Genomic DNA, 20,001 nt, shown 5'->3' with positions numbered 1-20,001 from the left:
ATCTTAGTGATGTTCCTGGAATCATCGGGTGTTTCGGGTCTTTCAACATCATACACCCTCCTCCAGGTGACCCAGCCGGGGCTGATCAGACCCCAGCTTGTGTCCAGATGGCTAGCTACTTATGACTCCATGGCTCCCCTCTTTTGAGCCACAGCCATCTTGAGGCTCCCTCTGCCACATCGGTGGTACTGCAGATGGCTCCCCTCTTCCTCTCTCCCTCGATGCCCAAATTGCTGAAGGTTCTCACTAAGGAACGGGCTGCAAATCCCCTACAACCAACCTCCACTGGGAGACACCTCGCTCTCCATGCAGCCTGCTGACAGTTGCTGACCAGTCCTGCGTACTTGGAGAGCTTCCTTTCAAAGGCCTCCTCCAAGCTATCTTCCCATGGGACTGTCAGCTCCAGCAGCACCGCTTGCTTAGTAGACTCAGACACTAGGACAATGTCTGGTTGCAGGGTGGTGGCTGCGATATGGTTGGGGAACTTCAGCTGCCCTTCGAGGTCCACCAACAGCTGCCAGTCCCTTGCAGAGGTCAGGATGCCTGCAGATGTTCTTTTGGCAGGTATTGGCTGCTCCCCAGTTCTGACAAAGGCAATGATCTGCTTGGAGGGTCGGGACCGCTTCGCCCACTCAACTCCTGCGCTGCACTGCTTAGCTCCAACATCATCCAAATCAAACTAAAGTTTCTGCTCTCTTTGGGAAATACTGCACAAGCAGCATTTCAATAACCGTTAATCTCTAGCAGCGACATTATCTCAGTGCTCAGTAATTACATTCAAAGCTGAGCAAGTCAACACTGAATGAAAAATAGCAAAGTTTTCATTAGTTGACTGGATTGATGTTTGGAGAGCATGTGTGTAACATTTGTGCACGAGATGCATGCAACACATGTGAGTTGCAGGTGCCATAGCACAAGCCAGCAAATGTCAGGGAGACAGAAGAGAAATGTCTAGGTCCGTTAGCAGGCTGTAACGCTCAAGGATTTGCATGGCTACCTCAGATTTCTAAAATTTCACCTCACTGATTTGCAAATTGTACATCAAGCTTGCAGAGGACAGTCAGTGAGCAGACACATTTAGTTAGCGTTTCAGTAGGCAAATATGATTAAAGTGCAATACCAGTGAAATTGGAATCAGCATTAAAATTATTAAAACTCAGTGCCTGTTAGGTAGTAAATCCTCCAACCTATGCGACAATGTATTGTGGATTCTTTAATGAGACTGGTTCTCAAACGCCTGAAACTTGATTCCATCGTTGATAAAGCTTCAGAAAAGAAAGCTCGTGGAGCTATGGTGAAATTTTGAAAGCAACTTCTGAATTTAAATTTCAAATTATGCAAATCCCAGTGTTGCTCAGTTTTATGTTACAATTGTAAAGTTGCCAACGTTTTGTCATCATTACCACCTCAATGAGTCAGAGGTGGTACAAACAAAATGAGGGGAAAATACCAACTGAACTTCACTGTTGGGGAAGTGCAAGATCATCTAGCTGGAAATCAAGTATAGGCCAATCAAACCATCAATATAAATCAACTCTTGAAGAACAATCCAATTAGTTCATGTATGGCCCATTTATGCAAAGGTATCCAAGGACCTGAGGCTACTACACTATTAGGCACTACGCTCCAAACCCAAACAATGACTTGTTGTTTATCAATCATACAGAACATGAACCTGACCTTTCAGTCAAACCAAGCATCCTATTTACCAACAGCCAAGCAACAACTCATCTATTCATATGCTCATCTGGATACTATTTGAATGGCAAGTACCTGCCTCAGTTACATTCAGGGATTCAAGGTTCCAGCCAGTCTCCAGATGATTAAAACATATTTTCCTCAGATCTCCCCAAACCTTTCCCCCCTCCCCCTCCCCACCCTCACATACTTACTGCAAAGACACTCTATAGTTTGAGGACTTGTTTCGGGGAACGATTCCTATTCTACCATGTCCAAGTACTTCAATTTTGTATACTTAAAAGGGACCTCTGGTCCTTTCCATCACCTTAAAATCGCATCCTGTTGATTGGGGGTGGGGGGGGGGATATGTGGGGGATTTGGGCAGAGTGCTACCAACTCAATTTGCAAGTTAGCCTTTGGGGAATCCAGCACCAGCACTCCCAAGTCCCAATTTGCCTCTGATTTCTGAACTTCCTCCCCCTTTACAAAATAGCCTACACCTTCTTTCCTTCTATCAAAGTGCATTACCATACACTCCCCGATAATGTACTTCTTTGCCCATTTTCCTAATCTGTCCAAATCCTTCTGCAGACCAGCTTCTTCCTCAACACCACCTATCACTGTATCATCTGCAAACTTAGCCACAAAGCCACCAATTCTGTCATCTGGATCATTGACATAATGTGAAAAGAAGCTGTCCCAACAACACCTTCAGAACACAACTAGTCACCTGCAGCCAACCAGAAAAGGCACCTTTTATTCCCACTCTTTGTCTCCTGCCAGTCAGCCAATCTTCTATCCACGCCAGTATCTTTCCTGTAATGCTATGGGCTCTTAGGTAATGCAGTCTCATTGCAGCACCTTATCAAAGGCCTCCTGAAAAACTAAGTAAACAACATCCACTGCCTCTCCTTTGCCTATCCTGCCTGTTATTTCCTCAAAGAATTTTCAACAGACTTGTCAGGCAAGATTTCCATATGCTGACCAGCCTATTTTATGATGTGTCTCCAAGCAACCTTGGAAGGATGCATATTGCTGACTCACTAGAACAAAGGCAAAATAAAATTGAGCTAATTTTCTTTTAGAAATCCAGGTTAAAATACTGACAGTGGCTAGGCAGAGATAAAACGGGAATCTTCTGGTGGTGGAATCTTGAACTAAAACTGGAACTATGTCTTTTGAATCAATTTGAGGCACGAATGGAAACCAGAAAACCTCTATTCAAAAAAGACATATAGAATGATTTTAAAAGAGAATATGCTATTGGAATAAAGATTAAATAAAGTTGGTGTACAAATGAGATGATGTAATTGATTATGAAAGTTCTCAAGGGTCAACTGCTATTCCTGTTTCTATATTTGTTGGGTCTAATTAAATGGTGGCCAGTTTACATTAACGTGCATCCCTCACCCATATTTCTTTCTTCCCACCAGTCCTAAGTTAGTAGCTTCTTATGAACTGGTGTTTTTAAAAACTAGTAGTGTAAGAAGGTAAATGACTTACGGCAATTAATTTCATCACTTCCATCTTTGCAGTCAGTATCTCCATCACAAAACCAATGATCATGGATGCATTCGCCTGATCCACATTGAATTTCATTTGAAGGACAAGTCAATGGAGGATGAATGTGTTTGCACTGGTCCAGAGATTCATCGGAATGATCAGCACAATCAGCATTAGTATCACATACCCAACTCAGTGGGATACATTCTGAACTATTGCAGTGAAATTCGTGTGGGCCACAGGAATGTGGAGCACAGCCTTTTTCATCACTTCCATCACCACAGTCATCTTCACCATTACATACAAATGTCTTGGATATGCATCTGCCATCAGGGCAGATAAACTCTGTTGGACTGCAGGTGAGAATGCCTAGGATGATTTTTAAAAGTCCCATTTTATCCTGGAGTAATTCACAATTAGAACAAAGAGTACAACAAAGCTGTTTACATTGCTAATCAGAGAAATAAGAGATTCAGCTGATGCTGGAAATCTTGATCAATACACACAAAGTACTGGAGGAACTTAGTAAATCAGGCAGTATCTACGGAGGAAAATGAACAGTCTTAGTTTTGGGCCAAGACTCTTTATTTGCTTGCTATCTTGATTCATGTGCCATGTTTTACACCTTGGCACTAGCAGAACACTGCTTCGTTCTGTTGTATTCATGTACAGCAAAATGATAATTAAATTTGAACTTGATTTTGATCAGGACTTCTATAGATGCTGTCTGGCCCGCTGAATTTCTCCAGCATTGAGTGTAATATTGCTAATCCCTTCCCCACCTTCTCTTCTACTAAAACTTTGCAACTCTTTCCCAGTTCTGGGAACGTCAAAGGGCCAAATCATCGACTCCTTCCTTTTCCAGCAATATTGCCTCACTCCATTTTTTTGTTACAGATTTCCAGAATCTGCATTTGCTTTACCACTTACATTGCTCAAGATCTTCAATGGGATATTTATACAATTCTGAAGACACTATTAGATGCCAAACATGGTTTTATTCCAAGTCCTTACCACAGTTCTCTTCATCACTGCCATTACTACAGTCCTTCTGTCCATCACATTTCCAAGAGCTAGGAATACATTGATGTGATCCAGGGCCACAGCTGATTTCATGCATTTGGCAAAGTTCTGCATCTAAAATAAAGTCAGTGTGCATGAACAGGTACCTTAGAAAGATAAAGCAATTTGCTTTATACAACTGTGCTAATGGCTGAAGGAAGCTTCCAAGTGAGTAAAGAAGCCAATCCATTACCTCTTGCAGAAAAAAAACTGAACATTTGATGAAAGCTGATTTCTGGTTTGAAAATCTTATTCCAATACTTGTGGAATATTATTCTCCACCCACATCCATATCTGGCCATCTTTCCTTAGTCATTTCCTGAAGATAGTAGTTTACGCACATGCTGTGCACACTGGACTCAACACTTCAATATTTTCAATGTTCAACAACACCCTGCTATCTATTCATGGAAACAAGTCCTTCCCCCCACCCACAAGCAATTATTACTTCCATTTCCAAAATGAGCCTCATTTTTGCCTCTAAAGTAACTTCACTCTAAAACTGCGGAATACAAGTCTGAATGAACAACCACAGTTGTTAACCCCAGATCCGGTGGGCTGCATTTGTCTAGGGAAAGCCACTTTCCAGCCCGCCAAACTTATGAAAGCTCATTTATGTGGATGCTGCGTGATGTTTTCATGTTACAAATCAGTACCATGAAATAACAAACAGTAAACCATATGCAATTAAACGATTTAGCTTTATACTTCTTAATTTGACTAGAGGGTTAGTAAAGAGAACAAACAGAAAAGGGCCCATTTTAATGTAACAGTCTAATGCGCACGTTGGAGCTCACAACTTTCCTGTCCGTTCGTTCTCTATCAATTTCCCCCAGGCCTAGTTGACTCCCGACCCCATTCCAAGTCCATTCCGTCCTGCAGTCTACGACCTCTCCATTCTGGCATCTTCTCTCCATCTTCCGCTGAACAAAAGCCCCCAAATACCTTCTCTCAGACCCACAAGAAAGAAACTACACGCCTCTCATTAGATAGCGCACATTCCAAAGCCCCGTTATCTCTAGTCATCACCCAAACATTGATGCTACAGAGAAACCATTACATTAGGAGTGAGACCTTACAGAGAAACCATTACATTAGGAGTGAAACCTTACAGAGTGTTACACTCTTCCCCCACCAAATTTAGTCATGTCCTCATGACGTTGAGATAATCTGCCAACCCTTCCTGTAAAACACAAAGTCCAACCCAGGTGTAAAAGGCAGTGACATAGCTCCCCAAAGCAGTAGGGATCACACTCTGTTCCCCCAGTGCTACACAGGCCAGCCTATCCGGTGGTCGTCTCCTGATTCTGTGAGACCTCCATACCCCCTCATCTACCTGTAACACGCTGTAAGGTTTCACTGCTATTGTAATGGCTTCTCTGTAATGCTTCACTACTAATGTAATAGTTTCTCTGTAGCAGCAATGTTTGGGTTATAACTAGAGATAACAGGATTTTGGAATGCGGGGGCTATCCCATGAGAGAAATTTTATTCTTTCTTGTGAGTCTGGAAGAGAGATTTTCGCGGCCTTTTGCCAGGGAGGGATGAGGAGAGAAGACGCGAATGGAGAGAGTTGGTAGACCACCGGACAGAGTGGACTTGGAGCAAGGGTCCGAAGGTTAGCAACAATCGGAGAAGGTCGATGGTAGACAACCAACCGGCTTATCAGTGAGCTCCAACATTTCGCACTAGACTGTTTCATAAGAATGGGCCCTTTTTCTTTTTTTGTTTTCTTTACTGACCATATAGTCAAATTAAGAATTTTAGAGCTCAATCGTTTAATCGCATATTGAGTACTGTTTGTTATTTCGGGGTACTGATTTGTAACAGGGGACACATCGCATAGCATCCACCTAAACGAGAGTTCTTAAGTTTGGCTGGGCCAGGGGCTATTACCCTCTATATTAAGCCGCTAGCCGAAGCAAGAGTTACATACCTCTTAATGTTCTGACACTACTGGGGATACTTCTGGTCTACCTGGCGAGGCCGCCCCAGCCTATCACTCGTACCCATCTGCACATCTGACCCCTATGTCCCTTGGCTAAGCCCAGCTTCATCCCTTGCAGGGTCCCACTGCAACCCAGACTGTCCACCCATAGCTCCCCCCCACCCCACCTCCCCCGATTTCACCTGAGTCAGCGGTTGGGAGTCTCTTCCTCAGTCAGTGGGGAGTTAGCAAAAGGCAGCATATACCACCCCTCCATGTCCTCATCCTCCAAATCAGTATCCCTCTCAGTGGTGGGGGCCGGCCTAACCTCTCCTACTGTTAGTACTGCAGTCGCCCTGCTTCGCTACAGAGTCCTCTTACGAGGTGTAGGCTCCAGGTTGGGCTCTGGATCAACCTGCACCTCTTGTCCCAGAGGCAGAAGGTGATACCAGTGGAGAACCCTGACAGGCCCATTCCCATCCTCTGGTTTCACCCAGAAAACTGGTAGGTTTGGCATCTGACTCTCCACCACATGGGGCACAGCCGCCCAGTGGATAGCCAACCTATGCTTCCCAGGTAGCCCCAAATTACTTATGAGGACTCGGTCTCCCAGCAGGAGTCAGGAGAACCTCACTTTTTGATCATACCTCCTCTTATTTCCTTGATTCTGCTTGGCAGCCACAACCCCAGCTAATTCATAAGCCCTTTTCAGCTCCCTTCTCATATCAGGCACAGACTTCAGATAAGTCTTCGGCGATACATTGTCCTCGTCAGTCCCAAAACAAAAGTCAATGGGCAACCTCACCTCGCGCCCAAACATCAGATAGTACAGCGAGTATCCGGTAGCTTCATTTCAGGTACAGTTGTAACTGTGCAACAGATGTCCAATATATTGACTCCACCAGCTCTTGTTGCTGATCTCCAAGGTCCCAAACGTGTCTAGCAAGGTCCGATTAAACCTCTCAGGCTGGGGATCACCCTGTGAATAATAGGGAATGGTCCTTTTCTCCAAGCATGCCCATTAACTCATGGATGAGTCTACTCTCAAAATCCCATCCCTGATCACTATGTATCCATCTGGGAAGGCCATAATAAATGAAATACTTCTCCCATAACACTTTGGCCAGCGTGGGCGCCCTCTGATCCTTGGTAGGGAAAGCCTGTGCATATCTGGTGTAGTGATCTGTGATGACTAAGACATTCGCCGCCTTGCTAGCATCCGAAAGCTCCAGCTTCACCAGCACTAAGACCCCAGATCTCCAGTGCATAGAATGGTGTCAATGGAATCTGCGTCAGATAACGGTTGTAAAACAAACAGTATAGCAACATGACCTGCGACCTGGTGTCGAGTATGGATTTAACATAATTACTTTCTATCCATAGTGATACACTGGAGCATGGCCCCACTGAGCCTACAGGAATAGGGCCTTTCGCTTTGGGGGTTCCTTGGTATATTGCTGGGTACGGGTTCCGCAAGAGACACCAGGCCGTTCCCTCACTGGGTCTCCTCTAAGTTTTCCCAATGACTCTCTCTGCATAGGTGCCCGGGGGCTCACTCTCCTTCTCGCATGACACCGGCTACCCGCAGCCCTCCGCATTGTTCATCCCCTTAGAAGCTCTGCAACCACCGCCCCCCCCCATCAGCTCCATCATATGGGAAGTCACCCCTGCTAATAACAGCCGAGACATCTAAGTTCTCAACTCGGCCGCAATCTCCTCGACCACTCCCTGGGGCTGGCGATACTTGGTCACTTCACTGCAGGGGACCAGTACCAAGGACTGTACCCTGCTGACTGAGGCTTCCCGCGCCTCCGACGCAATCTCCTCCTCTCGAACTTCTCTGATCAATTGAACAAAAAGGGGGGAGGCATCTCACGAGACAGTCAGAGACCAAGCAATCAGGTCCTGGGACTAGGCGTCCTTTGCTATCTGGTCCATTTTTAACTGATCCACCTCAGATGCCTGAATGACTCCTCTGCGCCACAAGCAATTTAGCTGCCTCTCTAGCCGAAAAACTTAGGCAGAAAGCTTCTTCTTCCTACATGTTCTGAAACCCCATTATGAGCTCCCTGTCATGTCAAATGCCTTTTCCAATGCCCCCATATAAGCTTTAGCTACGGGGTACTGGAACTTCATGGCTCTCACCATGTCAGCAGACCACCCACTCAAACTCTCAACCAATTTCTGTCGCTTTACGTCATCAGAGCACTGCCACTCATCTAGCAACTGAGAAGTCTGCTCCACCCACATCTCATACTCCTCTTCCCCTTTAGGGGTGAGTGTTATTCCAGAGAATAGGCGGAGTCTACCATAGCTGGGACTTTGGACCTGGGCATTTTTCCATTTATTCACCAGAGAGGCAAGGGCAGTTACTAACTCAGAATTCTCACTCTTCCCTGGGGGACGGGGACTAATCAGACATTCCGAATCCAACCACTCCTTCCCCTCACGCCTCAGAAACCCGACTTGTGATTCCGCCTGCTCCACTCCCGTTACGTCAGCGCTAGTCTGCAGTAAAACGAGGTCTGTGCCCGCTATTTTATCAAACCGCCCCGCAATTTTAACAGTACTTAATAGGCGAATTAACAATTCATCCGGAGCACGAATATCTACCTGACTTAACACACACGCTTAGTTACCGGTAACCCTCGTGGATGAACACTCCGACAGCATCCATACTAGCACAGATTTAAAGCACACAACCCTCTGGTTCAATGCTCAGGGCAATCACACAGCATCCAATGAAATCAATCTCAGAACGATACCCCCACAATTGTAACCCCCAGGTTCGGTGGGCTTCTCGCTCCAACCCCTCTCCAGTTTGAGCCTTTGTTCAGTCACCCAACTGGAAAATACACCAAAATGCTCCCCAGATTTCTCCAACAAAACTTTTTAAACCTATTTCTGAACAAGCTTGGTCACTGTCTGAAATTCCTTGTGGCCATTTGCCCCAGCGTCAGGATGTTACACTGGAGTGCCAAGGGAATGTTTTACTAACACTTGAATTTTGAACTTTACCATTTTTAATGTAAAACAGTAGCTTGCACACAATGTGCTGGAGGAGCTCAGCAGTCAGGGGACATCTATGATAGGGAATAAAGTGTCGACAGTTCAGGCCAAGACTTTTCATCAGGTGCACAATATTTCCAGGTACGAAATCTAATTAGTTTAACATGGCAGTGCCAAATGTTTTGACTAATCATTGGAAACCATTAACATGTTACAGCTGCAGTTATCACTTCATTGGCTGGATGAGAGATTCCCTTCTTTGTATTGTGGACAGAACTAGGCAGCACAAGAACAGATCTTTTGACAAATGAAGTCTTTGCCATGATGCAAATTTAAACTAATCCCATTTTCCTGAACATTGTCTGTACTGCTCCATTCCCATAACTGCTAGTGTTCTTGTCCGGTTCCATTTTTAACATGGTTATTATATCTGCTTCAACCACTTTCCCTGGTGGCAAGTTCCAGGCACTTAACATGAAAATAAAACCTGCCATACACATCCTTACAACTTTCTATCCTCTCACCCCTAATCTGAACTACTGGTATTTGACATTTTTTATCCTCAGAAAAAGACCATCTAAACAATGCATCTCAATTTTACATCCTCTCAGCTCATCCTTCAGCCCTGACCCTCCAGAGAAAGTGATCAAAAGGCACATACCAAGGTACTGTACCACTGACTACAATGATCAATACTTTGCAGTTAGCAGCAATGTGGCCTTCACTACTGAAAGAAGTCTTCCCCACATTATGGCTTTGTACATTATAATACCACCAGGGTTTTCTTTGAGGGGAGAAAAGCTTATAAATTTAAAGTTATATTGTGCCAAAAATTCTACAAAACTGTGCTAGGGCACTGACAGCCAATACTGATTACCATATTTAACCACACATGCAGCAAATCACTGTCAAATTGCTCTTAAGACCATCAAAAATAAACCTAAAATTTTCCAAAGTATAACATACAGCTCAAAGTACATTTATTATCAAAGTATGTATACATTATACAATCTTGAGATTTGTTTCCTAACAGGTGGCCACAAAACAAGACACCCAAAAGAACCCATAAAAAAAGTCAAAGAACGCAATTTGCAGAGGAAAAAAAACATCATGCAAACAATAAACACAAGTAAATAGTGTTCCAAACTGAACCGTACAAAGAGCACAAACCAAGCATCAAGCATTTCAATTACAGGAAGGACTACACTTAGAAAAATACTCACAACAGATTTCTGAATTTTCATCAGATCCATCTTCACAATCAGCTTTGCCATCACATTTCCACTTCTTGGGCACACATTGTCCACTAAGGCACACAAAGTCAGATGAACTGCAATTCACAATAGCTGGAGAGAAAGTAGGATGTTAAATCCACCTTCAATAACACCCATTACAGTCAAAGGGGGTTCTTTTGCTATAGGTTCAAGTAAATGTAATAGGTATGTCACAAGTAAATGGAATAGGTATGTCACCTAAGCTTTGCTCACTGCCCATTTTGAAAGATGTTAAGATTACAATCTAGTCAAAGCCAAAATATTTCATACAAATTTAGCTATGGATATGGATAGGACATTCTCATTACAGTGAAGAAACAAAGTAATATACGTAATAGTAACAGGGCCATTGCCTGATGCAAGGTAACAAGGGGTGATTTGATAGGAGGTTTTCAAAGTTATGAACATAGATAGGAAAGATAGCCAGGATCTTTTGCTCTAGGTACGGAGGTATGTCAAGTACCAGAAGTTACGCTTCATGTTTGGTTGGGTGGGGGGAGCAGAAGTTTTTAAGGTGATGTGAGTGGATTTTTTTTAGGAAACTCAGAGTGGTAGGTGCCTGGAGTAAGTTACTAGTGGTAGTAGTGGAAGCAAGCAGTTTGCTTGGAATTCAAGCGGCTCCTAGATAAACAAGTGAATACAAAAATGAGGAATTCTGATGATACACAGGAAGAGGACATTTAGTATAAATTAGCAACAAGAACGGCAAAACGTGAGCCTGTTAAACAAGACGTGGATAAGAGTTCTAATTATCACAAGTAGATATCATACCAACAACCTCTTGGTAAGGAACAAGTACCCTCTAAGGTCAGGTTAAATCTTCAGTTGTCAATAAATTACTGATATACCTTTTCTACAGTATCGTCCATTTTCCAGCTTCATTCCAGAAGGACACATACAGGTTGATTTTTCTGAATTACTGCTAATTTGAGGTGCAGGCATGCACATGTATCCACAAGGGGTATTTTTTGACTCCACTTTACACCAGTTTCTTCCTGTAAAGCAAGATCAATCGATCACTTAGATTTACAATATATAGCAAACTGAATCTTACATTTTCAATCTTCAATATTATTAGCTGCTGATACCAGCATTTCAGGAAGCTTATTGTTGGTTGTAACAGATGATATGTAATATTTGACTAACTCAAGTCAATTCATTTCCAATTCAACACTATATTAGCAAATGATATTGCACATGCTTATTGTTGTTATATAACCAGTACTAAAATAAAAAGGAACATGTACTCTTGCAAATCCATATTTAAGAAGCAATAAAATTTGACAAATTAGGACAGCAATATTATGTGGGCCAAAAGATGACTTCCCTAAACTACTCAAAAATCAAAGTATCAATTCCCATTTTGGGTACGAAATTAAAAACTTGCCTGATGGTTGCATTAATTCATGATAGACAGTAAGATCTTGAGGTCTATCCAGATTAGAGATCACAGTTGTAAGATCTTCTCCACTGAACTTGTTGGCTTTATAGATGGCTTCATTCATCCCGTCAATCCAAAACACACTATCCTGGAGCAGAAATTTTGGAATTGGATCACTGTCACATGTATTAGGGTACAGTGAACAATTACTCTCATACCACCCATACAGATCATTTGATTACAACAGTGCCTTGAGGTAGTAAAAGGGAAAATAACAACGTGGCATAAAGTGTTGTAGTGACAGAGACAGTGCAGTGCAGGCAGACAATAAGATGCAAGGTCATAAGGAGGTAGACTAGGAGGTCAAGGGTCACCTTATCATACTAGGGAACCATTCAATAGTATCATAACAGTGCTGTCCTTGAGCCTGGGTACTTGCTTTCTGGTTCTTGCCTTTGCTGTCTGATGGGAGAGGGGAGAAGAGAAAATGTCTGGGATAGGTGGGGCCATTGGCTACTTTCCTGGGGCAGTGAGAAGTGTAGACATAGTCCATGGAGAGGAGGCTAGTCTGTTTGATGTGGTGTGTCCACAACTCTGCAATTTCTTGTGGTCTCAGGCAGAGCAGTTGCCATACCAAGCCACGATACATCCAGATGGGATGCTTTATCAGTCATGTTAAAATGCATTATTTAAGATATCGGGTGACCCCTAATAACCACACATTTTTGTGGGCAACAGGTATAAATTCATGCAATCATGTAAATATGCAGATCAATATCAGAACACTCAGGTCTCAAAATAGTAGAGTGGCCACCAATTAATAAAAAGTGTTCACATCTGGTGGAACCAAGCTGCCGTACAAGTCTAGGGAGATTTCATCCAAATAAGAATGTGGTACTGGTGTTTCTTGTATAACAGATAATCCAACAGCTTTAAGCACCATGCAGTCACATATTTCTGCCTAGAAACTACAAAATGCAAATATCTTCACCTAGAAATAGTTTTCAAACCTGAAGTCAAAATCGCACGTTCTTGAAAAGACTAAAATTAGCCTTTGAAACAAATCTTGCAAGATCTAGAACTGAAACACTGGGCTCTGGTTATCTCAGTTCAGTAATCATGCTTTCTCTGTAAAAGAATGTAACATTAGCAATGTTACTGTAAAGTCTTGACCCCGGTCTGGAAAAGTGTGAAATATTCCAACTTAGCATCCAAAATATGGCATTTCCTGGCTTTGGGATTTTGAAAGCAACGTTCTACCAACCAAATACCACAATGTCAACGCACACATTGACATGGAAGAGCAGCACAGTAGCGTAGTGGTTAGCACAATGCTTTACAGTACAGGTGACTCAGGTTCAATTCCTGTCGCTGCCAGCAAGGAATTTGTACAATCTCCCCATGACTGTGTGGGTTTCCTCCAGGTGCTCCAGTTTCCTCCCACAGTCCAAAGTCATACCTGTTGGTAGGTTAATTGGTCATTGTAAATTGCTGATGATTAGGCTAGGATTATATCAGGGGATTGCTGGGTGGCATAGCTCGAAGGGCCTGTTCCACACTGTATCTCAATAAATAAATAAAATAAACATCTTCACCAACGGAAAGCTAACCAGCCAGTGTGATTACAGCAATGTAACCCAATCAAACTTAGTTTGCTATTGTTCCATCTATAGAACAAAAGCACTTCCATAGTTTGCAGAAAGATGATTCACACATCACGTAGAGATGTTGCTTCAATTGCACAGCTAGGTTTGAGGTTCAGAAGCTTTCTAAAAGTTGTACATAGACATTTTGTACACGTTACAAAATTATGCCTCTCAAACCATTTTTTTCTGCAGATTTCTAACATTCAAACTTACTTGAAAAACGGAAAGTGCCAAAGGATGAACAAGGAATTCATGCGAATGCAGCACCGTGATTCTGTCCTGACCTCTCAGGTCAATGCTTGACAACGTATGAAGCTTGGAGTCAACCCAATAAAGGCGACCTTTCACAAGATCTGGGGTCGGGGGAACAAGAGCACATCAGTTGAGATTCACTGCCATGTTTCAAAACTCAAAATGGTTTCATAGAGGTACTTACCAAGTGCAATGTCATTTGGCCGCTCAATCTCTTTGGTAACCAGGAGCTGTCGATTATCACCATTCATCCCTGCTCTTTCTATCTTTGCTGATTCACCACAGTCTGACCAGTAAACAAACCTAGAAAACAGCAAGCGGTTGGAGCTACATTGAAACACCAAGCCATCAAATTCGGAAAGGCTCACCTCACTTCGACTCACTTGCGTACACCACATTAGGAGCTGGCTACTCCACCACTGGTGCGTTCTAATAAGATCATTTTTCATACTAACCAAGTACCTACTGTACATTCAAAGCGTAAAAATACTGCTTCTACCACCAGAGAAAGTGGAATTTAAACAGTTACAAAGAATTGCCTTTTAAATTTGTGACTTTTTTTTTAAAACGCCACAGGACTGTAAGACCAGTTGAAGATGGCACTGGTGATGCCCAGCAACTACTCATCAGTGGCAAAATACAAAACAAAGAAACCTATTAAACACCTTATTAATGACACTTTATTAATAATAATCACCACTAACAATGGAGAGGTGTGCAGAGACAAGGCTGGCAAGCGGAGGCAAAGGCAACAGCGAGGAAAGCCCTAATGTCTGATCATTTTAAGCACCGGGCCGAATTTGGAAGGTTGGGAACAGGCTGAACCATGGCAGCAGAGTCCAGGCCCCAGGGCTGTCTGAGAGTGAGGAATGACGTGATGTTTGGGTGATTTAAGCACCGGGCAGATTGAAAAGGTCAGGGTGTCAGGAATGGAAGTGAGAAATGGGCTGGCTCTGCTCGCTGCTCCGCGATATTTACTCAGCTCTGCGCTGAACTGAGGCTGCAGCCTGCTCTGTGCGCAGTGAAGCCTAGCGCACGCGTCTGTGGTACCACGATGTTTACTCAGGTTTACGATGAACTGAGGCTGCGGCCTGCTCTGTGCGCAGTGAAGCCTAGCGCACGCGTCTGTGGTACCGTGATGCTTACTCAGGTTTACGATGAACTGAGGCTGCGGCCTGCTCTGTGCGCAGTGAAGCCTGGTGCACACGTCTGTGGTACCACGATGTTTACTCAGGTTTACGATGAACTGAGTCTGTGGCCTGCTCCAGCTGCAATCGATGCCCGGCTTTGTGTTTTCTTGCAAAAACTCAGTTCTGAATGCTATCTACTTACAGTTATTGTTTGTACAATTTTCCTTCTCTCTGCACAATAGAAGTTTGATAGTGGATCTTTTGATCTTTTTTTAATGGGTTCTTTTCGGATTTCTTTGTTTTGTGACTGTCTGTAAGATGATTCTCAAAGTTGTAGTGTGTACACATACTTTGAACTTTGAAAGGACCACAAGTCAGAGGAGCACAATTAGGCCATCCAGCCTATTGAGTATGGTCTGCCATTCAATGATGGCTGATTTATTTTCCGCTCAATGTCATTATCCTGCTTCCCCTTGTAATCTTTGAAACCCTTACTAATCAAGAACTTATCAACCTTTGCTTTAAGTAACACCCAATGACTTGGCTTCCACAGCCATCTGTGGCAATGAATTCTACAGATTCATCACCCTCCAGCAGAATCCCTCTGTCGTCGCCCCTCCGGGTGGGCCGTTTGGGTGAAGAGCAAGGCTTATATGTGGACTGCGTGGTGGAGGGCGTCGGATGTCATGCGCTGGTGGACACAGGGTCAACCATCACCATCATCAGTCCCGGTGTTCTCCCCAGCACGGACCAGCCTGGGAGGACGACGAAGGTGGTCCAGCTGGCTACGGTCACCGGCGACTGTGCAGCGATGCGAGGGAAGAGGAGGCTGCGCATCACTGTGGGGGCGCACGAGGTGTGGCTCGCCGACATCCGAGAGTCTTGCATCCTTGGGCTGGGCCTGTCCCGCTGGGGGCCTGTGTGGATGTGTCTGGAGCAACACTCCACCTCGGTGCCGAAGCCATGGCTCTCCAGCAGGGCAGTTCCAGGAAGCAGATCCAGCAGGGGGTAGCAACCACTGCCGGTTTCGCAGAGGCCCGCGGCAGTGCAGCACACCCGGCAGCGGCCCAACATAACTCAGCTGAACCACGGGCAAGCGACGGCAACAGCGTTTCAGGTGACAGCCGGTGACGACCTCCCCACCACGGACCAGCAGCCGCACAGTGAACAGGTGAGCGATCCCGTGCTGGCCCGGTTGAGGGGATGGCTGACTGTGGGACGATGGCCGGAGTGGGCAGAGGTCTCCGCCCTGGATCCAGAGACCAAGGTCCTATACTCGCAGTGGGAAATGCTGGAGGTGCGTGACGGGTTGCTGTTCGGGCAGTAGCATTTGTCCGATGGTGACAGATCTTGCAGCTGGTGGCCCCCCGGGGCCCAGGGGCTCCATGCCACGGTGCTGCAGTTGGTGCTTGGGCAGGTGGAGGCTCGTCCATTTCAGGGTAGCAAAGGCATTGGGCAGGCTGTGCAAATGCTTCTATTGGCCTGGGCACTGGCAGGACCCCGAGCTGTCCGTGCATTGCTGCCCTACTTGCATGTCCCGGAAGGGGACAGGCCCCCAGTCTAGGGTGGCGATGCAGCAGTACATGGTGGGGGCCCCAGCAAGGACCTACTGCCCCTCCCGGAAGAAAAGACTATCCCCCAGGATTGGAAACCATTGGAAGGTGCTTGACCACATCTCCGATGTGGTATATCGGGTGCGGTTGCCTGAGCGGCTGAAGGCAGTCATGCTACACCGGGACCAGCTGGCACTGTGTCAGCCCTTGGCCACCACTATCCCAGCAAGGCTGAGGGAAGGAGATGACACTCCGGGTGCCCTGCCTCTTGCCTCACACAAACAGGTGGCACTGTCGACACCCACCAGGACATTTGGACTTTGCTATGGACTCTGGGATTGCCGGGGACGGCTGACTCCTTGGGTGGGGGCATTGTGACTCTGGGGGGCTCTGGGGGTGGTGGTTGACAGCCTGCCCCTGCATTTCTAATCTCTAATGACTAGCACTGTTTATTGTTCTTGTATTGAAATGCTTTTGTGGGATTATGGGGGTGGGGGAGCGTTATCTCCAACAACGCTATGATAGTAAGGGACATTGATAATCGACTCACCAGAGCCAGCAGTGCCTTCAGAAACCTCCAGAAACACATGTGGAAGGACCAGCAGCTGTGCCAGTCCACAAAAATCCAGGTATACAGGGCAGCTGTCATCACAACCCCGCTATACAGCTCTGAAGCCTGGGTCTTGTACCGTGAGCAAATCTGGCTGCTCGCGCACTTCCATCAGCACCGGTTCAGCTCCATCATGGGTATCATCTGGCAGGATCGTGTCTCCAACAGTGAGGTCCTGGAGAAGGCTCAACTTCCAACCACTGAAGCCACTTTGCTGCTCAGGCAGCTCCGCTGGCCAGGTCATGTGCTAGCATGGACATCCCCAGGTTATCGAAAGGCGTACTCTCTCAGGCCAGGAGAGATCATGGTGCCCCGCACAAGAGGCACAAAAACCAATTTAAGCATCAACTCTCTCAGGCAGATATCGAGGTCAATGAGTGGGAGCAGCTGGTTTGAGACAGAGACCACTGGAGAACAACGATTCACAGAGCAGCCAAGAATATTGAGGAATTCTGAAGAGAAGAGGAAACGCAAGAAGGATCCTACTACCCAACCGCCCACATCCCAGCTTGTTCCCACGTCCCTACTGCTGAGAATTGGCCTCTACAGTCACCAACGATCATGCTGTTACTTCTGAGGACTCTTCTTCCATCCTGATCTTCACAAGCGAAGAACCAGCCATTAGTCTTCTGGAAACATCTGAGAACCTAGTGATTTTTGCAAAACTGTGGGCAGTAAAACAAACAGATCTGGGAACACAGGTCCATAATTTATTGAAAGTGGTGTTGCAGGTTGAAAGGGTCATAAAGGTTTTGGCGAATTGGCCTTCATAAATCAAACTATTGAGTACAGGAGATGGGATGTTATGTTGAAGTTGTATAAGGCATTGATGAGGCCTAATTTGGAGTTTTGTGTGCAATTTTGGTCACCTGCCTACCAGAAGGATGTCGATAAGTTTGAAAGAGTACAGAGAAAATTTACAAAGATGTTGCTGGGTCTGAAATACCCGAGTTACATGGAAAGATGGAATAGGTTAGGAATTTTATCCTTAGAATGTACATAGATTGAGAAGAGATTTGATAGGGATATATAAAAATTGAGGGGTACAGATAGGGTAAATGCAAGTAGGCTTTTTCCACTGAGGTTGGGTTGGAGTATATTAAGAGGTCATGGGTTAAGGGTGAAAGGTGAAAACTTTAACTATGGTCCCAGTGCTGGTCGATGGGAGTAGGCAGTTTAAATGGTTCATCATGGACTAGATGGGCCAAAGGGCCTATTTCTGTCTTGTACTTTTCAATGACTATCACTGCTAATGCCTCCACAATCTCTTCAGTTTTTTTCTTTTAAAACCTGGGGTGCAGTCCATCTGGTCCAGGTGACATCTACCTTCAGAACTTTCAGCATCTGAAGCACCTCCTTGGTAATAGTGACTACACTCACCATTTCCCCCAGACGCTCAACTTCCAGCATACTGAGTGTAGAATGATCCAAAACATTATTCAGTTCATCCACCATTTCCTATTCCCCCATTACTAGGTCTCCAGTGTCATTTTTACACTGATCCAGTGTCTACTCTTCCCTTTCTTTTACTTGTATCTGAAAATAAACATTTTGATACCCTCTTATATGTTATTGGCTGTCTTAATTCATTTTAAATCTTTTCTCTCCTTTTTGCTTTAGTTGCAATTTATTGGTTTTTAAAAGCTCTCTAATCATATAGCTTCCCATTATTTTTTTGCTATATGGTGTGAACACTGATTTGTACTGTTGGCAACATCAGTAGGTTTATCCGTCTTGACAAACACTTATGTTACACTATTACTGTGAGCTACAATTTGGAAGTGGAAACACTCAAGTGAAGATATCAGTTAATCGTATGGCTAATGAACAGTAAAAAGCAGGTTAAGCTTTTCAAAAGCCCATTTCAGGCAGATTTGCATTTGAGAAAACAAATTCTGGCTCTATGGTTTCTGACTTTAATATATTTCAGGAGGATATTCACGCCTTCCCCATTTTTGCATGAATCCAGTTCTACACTGATCAATGCAGAGTAGAGGTCGATGTAGTTAAAAAAAATCCAGTAGACAAAAATATTCGTGTATAAACATTACTGCATGTTGTACTGTATGTACAAGCATAAATTGAGGAAAAAGTCTGTACCCTGATAGTGGATCAACTGCAACAGAACCTGGCTCCTTCAAGTCAGTATCAATGAGGGTCAATCTTTTGCTTCCATCAAATGAGGCTGCAGATATTGTCTTTGTACCATGGTCAGTCCAGTACAGGTGCTTGTAAACCCAGTCCACAGCAATTGCTATAGGGAAGTCTATCTCCTTGAGGACCTTGGAAACACCAACTCTGCTGATGGATGCACTAAAACAGCAATAAATGATTTACATACATTGCACCAAATCAGAATATATTCAATACATGAACACAATTGTTTTGTCTACAGCACAAGGTGTCTGATATAATTCAGCAAGTTGTGGATACTTCAAAGTTGATGTTGTGGCTTATACCCAATTTAATTTCTGTACTTGAAAATCAAAACATTAGTGTTAAGGATAAAATTAAATTCATCTGAAATTCAACACCCATTACACATTAAACAGTGTTTCCTTCATTCAGACTGATCCACTTGCCGGTTCTATATTTTGGAAGACAAGTTGCAGTGTTAGTTTTGGATTCAGTGGTTTAGTTACCTGAAGATAGCCCGCTGACCCATGTCAGCCCAGAAAAGTATCTGTCCTGCAATATCAGCATCCAGCGCTACAGCATTTCTCAGCTGCACTGCCAACTGTGTGTACTCTTGGTGATGCAGACCTAGCTTCCTGATGTCATGGTGATTTGTGAAGATCAAATATGGCTCTTTCCCTGTGGATTATTAGAAATAATTGACCCAGAAGAACCAAATCTGGAACCAATACAAGCCAATAACCAGACAAGCCCATTAGGAATAGGTTAAATAGCATTTTGTCTAGTAGTCAAGGCTACTCAGTTTATAGTACACCATCTCAAGTATACCAGACATTGT

At 44.4% G+C, this 20,001-nt stretch overlaps 2 protein-coding genes across 2 annotated transcripts in view; both read right to left on the bottom strand.

The window, feature by feature from the left end:
• The window catches only part of LOC140211690 (very low-density lipoprotein receptor-like), a 49,748-nt gene extending 39,274 nt beyond the window's left edge, over positions 1-10,474 (bottom strand). The window contains exons 1-3 of the mRNA XM_072281749.1: positions 10,405-10,474; positions 4,198-4,320; positions 3,184-3,552 (exon numbers count right to left, since the gene is read on the bottom strand). Coding sequence (XP_072137850.1) covers positions 3,184-3,552; positions 4,198-4,303 — 475 coding nt within the window. The 5' untranslated portion in view covers positions 4,304-4,320; positions 10,405-10,474. The remainder of the gene's footprint in view (positions 1-3,183; positions 3,553-4,197; positions 4,321-10,404) is intronic.
• Positions 9,413-20,001, bottom strand: part of LOC140211443 (low-density lipoprotein receptor-related protein 2-like) — a 68,074-nt gene continuing 57,485 nt past the window's right edge. The window contains exons 33-39 of the mRNA XM_072281152.1: positions 19,670-19,841; positions 19,128-19,340; positions 13,919-14,037; positions 13,696-13,835; positions 11,839-11,984; positions 11,304-11,446; positions 9,413-9,438 (exon numbers count right to left, since the gene is read on the bottom strand). Coding sequence (XP_072137253.1) covers positions 9,413-9,438; positions 11,304-11,446; positions 11,839-11,984; positions 13,696-13,835; positions 13,919-14,037; positions 19,128-19,340; positions 19,670-19,841 — 959 coding nt within the window. The remainder of the gene's footprint in view (positions 9,439-11,303; positions 11,447-11,838; positions 11,985-13,695; positions 13,836-13,918; positions 14,038-19,127; positions 19,341-19,669; positions 19,842-20,001) is intronic.

The sequence above is a fragment of the Mobula birostris genome, chromosome 17 (genome assembly GCF_030028105.1).
Source record: "Mobula birostris isolate sMobBir1 chromosome 17, sMobBir1.hap1, whole genome shotgun sequence".
NCBI lineage: Eukaryota > Metazoa > Chordata > Chondrichthyes > Myliobatiformes > Myliobatidae > Mobula > Mobula birostris.
This window is presented reverse-complemented; position numbering and strand designations above follow the sequence as displayed.